This window comes from Schistocerca gregaria, chromosome 3 (genome assembly GCF_023897955.1).
Source record: "Schistocerca gregaria isolate iqSchGreg1 chromosome 3, iqSchGreg1.2, whole genome shotgun sequence".
Classification (NCBI taxonomy): Eukaryota; Metazoa; Arthropoda; class Insecta; order Orthoptera; family Acrididae; genus Schistocerca; species Schistocerca gregaria.
Window position 1 is genome coordinate 94,738,059 of NC_064922.1, and position 9,762 is coordinate 94,747,820.

Here is a 9,762-nt window from a genome sequence, read left to right on the forward strand (position 1 = left end):
AAACGGCTGACCGCGGCCATCAACATGCCCACCTGTTCTTGAAAAGTGGCCAGCTCCTCCTGTGTCCGTACACAGCAGTCACACATCATATTCATCCTAAGGAATCAATTTACTGAAGAGAGTTAATCAACTTTTAACGAGACTGCTAATTCACTAAAGGCAGCTGATTATTGACTAAACTATGATTGCTAGACACTTCTTGTAGAAAACAATGAAAATAGCACTACCTCTCTCTGACCTGTATTGAAAACAAACACTAACACTACTCTCACTATAGCTGACTAAACGGACTCTCTCTGACTGTATTAAAAACAAACACAAAATCTATGGAACACTATTACTAGCACTAGACAATTGAAAAGCTTCTTAAAACCAAAAACACACCAAAGAAGAAGTGACAAGTAAGAAAAATACAGTTATTACTTATATTAAGGTAGCTAGCTGCACAGCAGACGTGAAGCAGATGGCGGTTAGGGCGACACTGTTCCTACCATTGGAAGGCTGTTCCCACCATTGGAAGGCTGTTCCCACCATTGGAAGGCTGTTCCCACCATTGGAAGGCTGTTCCCACCATTGGAAGGCTGTTCCCACCATTGGAAGGCTGTTCCCACCATTGGAAGGCTGTTCCCACCACTGGAAGGCTGTTCCCACCACTGGAAGGCTGTTCCCACCACTGGAAGGCTGTTCCCACCACTGGAAGGCTGTTCCCACCACTGGAAGGCTGTTCCCACCACTGGAAGGCTGTTCCCACCACTGGAAGGCTGTTCCCACCACTGGAAGGCTGTTCCCACCACTGGAAGGCTGTTCCCACCACTGGAAGGCTGTTCCCACCACTGGAAGGCTGTTCCCACCACTGGAAGGCTGTTCCCACCACTGGAAGGCTGTTCCCACCACTGGAAGGCTGTTCCCACCACTGGAAGGCTGTTCCCACCACTGGAAGGCTGTTCCCACCACTGGAAGGCTGTTCCCACCACTGGAAGGCTGTTCCCACCACTGGAAGGCTGTTCCCACCATCGGACGACTGTTCCCACCATCGGACGACTGTTGAGTGACAAATTCGTATTCCATTTGGCAAGACAATCAAACATTACTCTTGCTTTAGTAGCTAAGCTAGTTTTTTAAAGATATCTGATGTGGCATGTAATATGAAATGGCATCTGTTATGATTACTATTACCATATGTCTTAAATCTTCATACATCCCCATGAACTCTGTGTAGCTTTCGACAAACTTTGATTGTCTTGCTAGTTCCTGTTCAGTTTAAGAGAAGCATTTTGATTCATTGTGGAAAGACTTGCATAACAAACTCAGCTCTTCCTGAAATGGAAGATGAACAATGAATCTATCTTTTGAATCTTCAGTTTTTTTTTCCTTTTTTTTTTCTCCAGGAAATGTGAATCACATTGCTGCTCTTCTTCTGTTATAAAGACATTGATACCTCATAACTTGGGTTGAAACAGCTTTAAGGAAAAGAAATGGAATGTCAACTCGCATATTTTGTCAATTACTTTATGTGATTCACTTTATTACATACTGAAATTATTATTATTATTATTATTATTATTATTATTATTATTACAATTTACTAACTTTTTTAAAAATCACAATACTCACAGTTGAAACTTGAACAGGATTAATTAATTAGAAACCATATTTTGTCAATTGTACCATTTTGCAAAGGACTTGAAATTGGAAGTACACAGATTACAAAACTAGGAAACGTCACACCAATTGGGCAGGTTCAACAAAAAATTTTATCAGTCAAATGAACTACAATTACAGGCAGAAAATGAGCTAACAACTTGCAGCTTTTGTACCTGTTACACAATTGAATAACATTCATCCAAATACAGGAAGATTCACAAGTCACACAACTGATTGTAGCTCTTGGACGGCTGCTTAGTATTGTATAACACTTAAGAGAAAGAAACAAAAGCCCATAAGAAGTAACCCATGAATTGCAGACAAACATTAAAAAATGACCTTTATAAATATACAATCTACCAAAATTCAGAGCACGCTGAGAGCTACAGCAGAGAGCCATCAGAGTCAACAAGAAACAAGCAGCCAAATTCCCCAAGTGGAGTTAGGTAATGACTATTCACCGAGGTAACAATTGACAGTTTATACTTTTATGTCAAATGAGCAACTTCACTTCCCTTGAGCCACAACAGGGTGACTAGTAGGGCAGTAGACAGCCGTTCAATCTGGGTGCCACATGAAGAAGGAAGTGCCACCATGGCAAAGTGCAAACATATTTCTGCTCTATGCCAAGGGAACTGAAAATCATGATTTTCTGCTGACACATATCAATGGAATCAGTAATCTGCACAAATAAAGATTCACACAAAAAGGGCCAGGAAGTAGAAAATATGAAAGACTGGCAGAACTGGCTAGCAATATAAATTAACACTCTTTAAAATTTGTATTATTCAGAAGCAAATGTTTCAACAAGTTTTGATACATTAGCTCAAGCAAAAACATGTACCGAGATTGCTTTGCCTCTGACACAGGTAGTGTTGGAGTAGATTTCCTTCATGAGACTTAAAACATGGAATACTCTCGCACTTGCATGATGCATGACGCAGAACACAAAGTGCAATTCATAATATTGACAGATGATCAAGCACTGAATCACTCATAGGTGCATTATTATTGCAGACACAATTCTAAACAACACGGACAGGAACTTACTCAAATATAACAAAACAACTCAAAATGTGACTCAGTTGTGAAGGAGCAGAGCCTTGCAGGATACCAGCCAGGGTATTATTGTATCAGCGGCATCTTGGGACACACATGCACACATGAACAATTGCACATGTGCATCAATCAAAGATTTTCACTTGTGACACTCAATCGAATCAATATCAACAGTCTAAGTAGTTAGTGATGCCAGTGGAATGCTGTGCCCTGAGATTAGAGATATTGTGGCTCAGACATGATTTGACCCTTCTGACCTTCACAGTTTCTTCAAGAAACACGGCCTAAGTTTTCACAGAACACAACACAAATGGCTACCTTGACAAAATTTTTTGTTCTACCAATTGATACTGCTTTGACATACATAACCCAAAAAAGTTCTGTCTTTTGAAGCGCATGATGATCAGTTCCTATGGAGAGTGCTTGCCTTCTGAATGTACAGACAAACTTCTGCTCCCAACATCATATTGATCTTGCAAGGTGACCAAAATTCTGGATAAACAATTTTTATACTCACCAAATCTGAGACATTGGGATTGAGATGAGATGTCAGTTATCTCCAGCATCATTAAACAGACAGAAGGTAAAATGAAGACGCTTATACAGGAGTCTACTTGAACAGATATCCACTGTTTTGTTTCTGGTATGTTTCCATCTGTTCCCTGAATGGGTGCTCTACTTTGCCATTTGTGAAGTCAGAGGCACTGTGCACGTGCTTCAGATATAAATCGTGCCTGCAAGTATGAACTGAGAGAGCATAAGTTTGTCATGTGCCACTGCTATCTTTTAACCATATTGCCACTGTTGTAAGCAGCAATTGTTTTTGCCAGGGATGACTTAAGTGAGCAATAACACAATGTACTTGATGGATGTATACCATTGTGTTTGTGTTTTATGTCACTTGGACAGTCGTACCTTGTTCCACTTTGTGTGTTTTGTTTCTGTGTGGTGTCATTTTTGACAAGCATGACAGCATGCAGATGTGCAACTAGAAGTCCTATGGACACCCTTCAGGCAATTGGGCAAAATACTTTGTTGAGCATCATAATAGGTTTGTATTCACTACACATGGCTTGTCTGAATATTCTGTATTTCAGCAAAGTATCAGGCAAGTGGCACATGACAAATGCAGCACTAACAGGTACTATATTCATCTCAAATGGGCAAAGTGCTTGGTGTTGCAAGTGGTCTGATGTTTATTCCCATATGTGCTGTGCCATATCGGTCTGTAGCCTTCACGATTTCAGATTTGCTTTTATTTTAGAGAAAAGCTTATCTCTCTCCTAATGTCAGAAAGCTTTTGAAACTCCAGTGGGATTTAAATTCTGTTCTTACAGACTGGTCAACAATTTCTGCAAATAGATGAGATACAATTATGTCTTGCAAGGATACAATTAGTTGTAATACCATCAGCACATGAGTATTGTTTGAAGTAGTCCATGAAATTTACTTGCACCGTTCCCGTTTACTAAAGGAAGCACCAACAGGTTTTCCAGATGTGCTCCCACAATCAATCTCAGATTATTCTATGTATTGCAAACCGTATCAAAAGCTGGATTAAAATTAATGCTAGTCACCAGAAAATGGGTGTTTATATTGCGAGCAGCACATATTACTGAATTAAGAAAATGGTTATTTTAGCAGTGATTTATGAATCCTCATTATTTACCACAAGACTCACGAAAGTCACAAAAATGCCTGCACTGCTTTATATAACCTTTGAATGATGGCAATTTCATGATGGGAAACTTGTTGGTACATTATGATGCACTAAAGTCAGATCCCTCGCTGGGATCTCACAGTTGTTTAGTGACTTCACACGTGGCGCAGATGGGGCAATACAGCCAGTTCTTCTTCACTGCCTGCATTTGTCAACCTCCACTCCCTCTCTATCCTTGCTCATTCTCCAATGCCCTCTCCTTCTCCTTTCTCAGTGTTCAGATTCAAATTGACATGGCTATCCACCTGCTTTCCTGTATTGTTCACAATTTTGTTCCTTTTGCCTGTTCATTCATACTTTTTGGTGTTTAGGTCCCCACTTTAGGTTTGACCTCCACTTCAAAATTTCCTGTTTTTCAGTGTGAGCCACTTACGGAACAACTCCCTCCCTGGCATCTGTGATGCGGCTGTTATGTACCCATATGGGTGAGCCCCCTGACAACACAGGGATCACACTCCTAATTCTTCAGTTGTTCTTTCCACATGTATGGCAAGTAGTGTTTTATCTCCCTCTCGGAGGATTGGAAACCCTGGCAGCAGCTGTTGTCAGACGGCCCTTCTTGTGGGTGGGTGACACTCCTGTGGAGAGCCCATGGTCAGAGTGGCTGCTATTGGGGGGGGGGATGCTTGACGCACGAAGCATATTGAGTTACAAAGTTCTTTCTGATCTCAGAAGGAAGTTTCTATGAATTGTGAACAATCATTGAATGCAACTTCATATTAGACAGCAACTTTTCCTTTTCTGTCTACACCATTGGAGTAGGGCCTGGCTACCCTACCTTTTCTCACATTTGATAGAGAGATGCTACTGTCAAAGATCAGCAAAACAACACATTCTGAACACACTGCACTGTTACCAGTGTGATCATTTTGACCACACTGTAATGTCCTGGTGACACCCAGCCAACTGTGTAACCTGGCTGCCTCTTCCTCCCTGCTTCAAAAGTTGTAATGGTGACCATGCCATCTCCTCCTTCCATGTACCTTGATGATAGAGCATCCGTGAAATCTGGGTTAAGGAAAGAGGTGCCCTTCCAGGTCATTTGAAAATTGTCGGCTTCTCAGTAATCCTGTGTTCTACCATCAGGCAGTTCCAGTATTTCTTGCTATGTCTCAGTTCATGAAGGACATGGACATCCAGACATGTGATGAGAAATACAGCACTTTGGTTGTAAAAACACCCAGTGTCATAGTAGCAGCCCATCTCTGTCTCCTTCTGCTCCTCCGTCTCCTCCTTCTGCTCTTCCCCCGTCTCCTCCTTCTGCTCTTCCCCCGTCTCCTCCTTCTGCTCTTCCCCCGTCTCCTCCTTCTGCTCCTCCCCCATCTCCTCCTTCTGCTCCTCCCCCGTCTCCTCCTTCTGCTCCTCCCCCGTCTCCTCCTTCTGCTCCTCCCCCGTCTCCTCCTTCTGCTCCTCCCCCGTCTCCTCCTTCTGCTCCTCCCCCGTCTCCTCCTTCTGCTCCTCCCCCGTCTCCTCCTTCTGCTCCTCCCCCGTCTCCTCCTTCTGCTCCTCCCCCGTCTCCTCCTTCTGCTCCTCCCCCGTCTCCTCCTTCTGCTCCTCCCCCGTCTCCTCCTTCTGCTCCTCCCCCGTCTCCTCCTTCTGCTCCTCCCCCGTCTCCTCCTTCTGCTCCTCCCCCGTCTCCTCCTTCTGCTCCTCCCCCGTCTCCTCCTTCTGCTCCTCCCCCGTCTCCTCCTTCTGCTCCTCCCCCGTCTCCTCCTTCTGCTCCTCCCCCGTCTCCTCCTTCTGCTCCTCCCCCGTCTCCTCCTTCTGCTCCTCCCCCGTCTCCTCCTTCTGCTCCTCCCCCGTCTCCTCCTTCTGCTCCTCCCCCGTCTCCTCCTTCTGCTCCTCCCCCGTCTCCTCCTTCTGCTCCTCCCCCGTCTCCTCCTTCTGCTCCTCCCCCGTCTCCTCCTTCTGCTCCTCCCCCGTCTCCTCGCTCTGCTCCTCCCCCGTCTCCTCCTGTGCAAACAAGCCAAAAACTTTTGCCTCACAGGAAAAAATCATCTGCTACACAATTGACATTCCAGGAAGGATAGAAGGAACACTACCATGAAAACTTTCCATGTTCCTAAAGCCAACAAATATTTGAGTCTTCCTCTGCCAAACAGAAAGGCAAATGATCTGCTTATTTATTTGCTTGGAGATCCTCCTTGGTGGTGTTGTGACAAGATATCCTTGGCTGACTGACCTCCTTGTTGCTGGTATGCATCTCCAGACATTTTTCTGCTGTGGATTCCAAGGATGGACGGAATAGACAGAATGAGGATGCCAACACCTCTGTAGACCTCATAGAGGTGGATTCTCCAGCCTCTGTGACCTGCGCCAGTGAGCCTTCGAAAGCTGCCACTCGATAGCCACTGAGGTGACACACCTCCATTTTCTCCGTTTTCCCTTTCCTAATCATGGCACTCTTTTGGTGGCATGTTTGTGGCCTTTGAATCAACAAAGAGGATTTATGGCTGCTTTTGGAATCATAGCCTCTACTTGTTTTCTGCTTTCAGGAAACAAAATTGCATGCTCATGACCTGCTTTGAACTCTTATTTATTTCCAGTCTGCTTTGACATCCCCCCCAGACTCACACAATCACCCAGGGAAAGTTTCCATGTAATGCAGTGGAGTCATGTTTTTTATTAAGGATGAAGTTCATAGTCTTCCTGACTACTCAGCTTCTAGCTATTCCTGTCTGCCTTTTACTTCCTCACTTTGACTTTTCCATTTCTACTGTTTACATCCCTAAGTCACTGGACAGTCTGCTTCCAGCTTACTGGCCAACTCCCTCACCTGCTTCTCCTGCTCCCCTTGGGGCTCTCACAAAACCTGTCAGAAAGGTGCCCTCTTCATTGACCTCCTGTCACCCCAACCTCATTTAGCTTCCTGTGGGAATACCCACATTTATTTCACACTCCATACACTCCTACCCCCATCTGGACCTCTCCTGCACTGCTGAATTTGCCCTGATGATTTCATATCATACACAATGATGAGATCATCAAGTTACCATTTCCCATTTGCCATCCATTTTCTGACTCCTACCCCACCTAAGTGCCCACACAAATGGCAGATTTCTAAGGATGATTAGAGATTTAATGCTCCCTATCACCCTTTGAGAAACATTATTTCCCCACTTACAAACGTAATCATCAGTGCCAACAATGTTCCATTCTTGCACTTCAACTTTACTGGGCAATGTCACAGTCCCTCATTTGACTGAGCCATGTTGGGGCTCTTCCCACATGAAGAGATGTGCTCTCTATGTTTTTAACCACCATTCTATGATGGCGAACAACATTCATTGTAAACAGTCGCATACTTTGTCTCGTCACACCCTTAAGGATAGCAAAAAAACTGGCTGGATTAAATTTACTTGTTCCTTTAACAGTTCGATTTCCACTTCTGTTGTGTGGCCCAACCTCAGATAGCTCTGTGAGACCAAGATACATTCACAAATTCCTGGCCCGATAGCAGCAGATGTAGCCATGATGGACCTAATCACTATCTCTACGATCTGTGATTTTATGTTGTCTGTTATTTTATGATGTCTGTTATTTTATGATGTCTGTTATTTTATGATGTCTGTTATTTTATGATGTCTGTTATTCATTTCCCCTTCCGTGATCCTTTTGACTACTACACCAGGTCATAGTTGAGGAGTGTTCAATCCAGAAAACTATGCTGTACCTTTGTTTTGGTCACTGGCAGTATCCTTAAACCAGCCTTCAAACATCCATAAGCTATGATCTGAATTCCCAACCTGCCTCCTTGCGTTTAGTAGGCATCTTTGCCCTGCTCTGCGACAGTTGCTGTATGTGGCAGCTGGCAGCTCTAGTGAATTCATACTGTTAAGCTCAATTAAAATTGAAATATTTTGTGGTTCTTAACTTGTATCAATATCCTGTTTTCATCAATCTCACATTTATAAAATTCCATATCTATCTACCTGTCACAGCACCTGATTCCTAATTGCTATAAATATTTAATTTACCAACTTATTAACACTTAGATGAGCATGTGCAGTGAGATGACATACCACTGCCACGTTTCAAGGTTTTTGATTTGCACTTAAATTAAGTCTATGTAAAGTTATTCAGCTTTTAAAATTTTTTTGCAGGTGCCAGAACAAGTGCAGGCAGAGGAGGAATTAGCAGGTGAGATTTTCGCTTTCCTCAGTAGCTTAATTACATGTTAAAGTTATCACTTTAATGTTGTCTTGTGTGGCACATATATTTTCATCTTTTTCTTTGACATAAGTTCTTCATTGGTGGTGAGGTAAAATATAAATTTTACCAGTGAAACGGTTGTTCAGAATGAGAAAAGTGAAGACTGGCTACGATGGTGGAATGAGGGCTGAGCACTGAGCAGTGCTGGAATAGGAAGGTATGGATGTATGAGAAAAGTGAATAACTGAGGTGGAGAGTCGTAGGAGCATAGAATATATTGCCTGGAGGGTTCCCACCTTCACATTTAGGAAAAGATGGTGTTTGTGGGCATCATCTGTATGTCTCAGGCAGTGAAACAGTAATTGAAATGAAGGATGTTTTGTTGAGGTCCCGCAAACTTGTTTCTTGCCCTGTTGGTAGGTGGCCCTTTATGTGGACAGGCAGCTTGTTTGTTGTCCTGCCACCATAGAATGCAGCACAATGGTTGCAACTTAGGTTATTTATAAAATGACTGGTTTCACAGTTACTCCTGCCCTTGATGGGACAGCTGGTGAATGGGACCAGAGTGGAGCAGTAGGTGGTGGTGGTGGTGGTGGTGGTGGTGGTGGTAGGATGTATGGGACAGGTCTTGTAGCTAGGTCTGTTGGATGGATATGAGTGATGAGGTAATGGATTGAAAATCCTTCCTAAACACTCAGAATCCTAAAGCCGTCCTTTCGTTCAGGTTCACTGAGCACATCTTGAGAGTTGCATTGAGATTCAAGACACCCTATCCACATCCCACTGAACCTCAACAGCTTCTCCCCCTTTGCTTCCCCTGGACCTTCACAAGCCATCAAGCCACCTTCATAGTAGTTGACATCCACTTCAAAGGTGGCTTCTTCACTGCTTCTGTCCATATTAAACCTACTAAACACAAGTGATGCCTCCATTTTGACAACTGCCAGCCATTCCATTCCTAGAAGTTCCTTCCATACAGCTTATCCACCTGCAGTTCTCACATCTACAGTCATGAGCATTACTCCTCGAAGTTACTGGGGGACTGAATAAAGCTTACAATAACGAATCTCCTGTGCCTTATATTTGCAGTCTCCCCCCAAGTCTCTCTGTCTGGCCACAGAGGAGCATTCCCCTCATAACTAAGTACCAACCACAACTGGAACAACTGAATTACATTCTCCACCAAA

At 43.6% G+C, this 9,762-nt stretch overlaps 2 protein-coding genes across 2 annotated transcripts; both read right to left on the reverse strand.

The window, feature by feature from the left end:
- Positions 1–470: 470 nt before the first annotated feature.
- Positions 471–1,088, reverse strand: LOC126355262 (50 kDa spicule matrix protein-like). The gene has a single exon (XM_050005550.1). The coding sequence runs from the start codon at positions 1,086–1,088 to the stop codon at positions 471–473; it is 618 nt and encodes a 205-aa protein (XP_049861507.1).
- Positions 1,089–1,110: 22 nt separating this feature from the next.
- LOC126355263 (cilia- and flagella-associated protein 251-like) lies at positions 1,111–6,794 on the reverse strand. The gene is made up of 4 exons (XM_050005551.1): positions 6,789–6,794; positions 5,623–6,376; positions 3,131–3,195; positions 1,111–1,251 (listed from the first exon to the last, which is right to left on the reverse strand). The coding sequence occupies exons 1-4, from the start codon at positions 6,792–6,794 to the stop codon at positions 1,111–1,113; spliced, it is 966 nt and encodes a 321-aa protein (XP_049861508.1).
- Positions 6,795–9,762: the final 2,968 nt, after the last annotated feature.

Excerpts from the sequence above, each read along its gene's own strand:
- LOC126355262 (XM_050005550.1), bottom strand. The coding sequence starts at position 1,088 with ATGTTTGATTGTCTTGCCAAATGGAATACGAATTTGTCACTCAACAGT.
- LOC126355263 (XM_050005551.1), bottom strand. Across the intron at positions 3,196-5,622 it reads GCAGAAGGAGACAGAGATGG|AATTTTGGTCACCTTGCAAG; the intron begins GCTGCTACTATG and ends TTGTTTATCCAG. Across the intron at positions 1,252-3,130 it reads TTTGTCTGTACATTCAGAAG|GAACTAGCAAGACAATCAAA; the intron begins GCAAGCACTCTC and ends TAAACTGAACAG.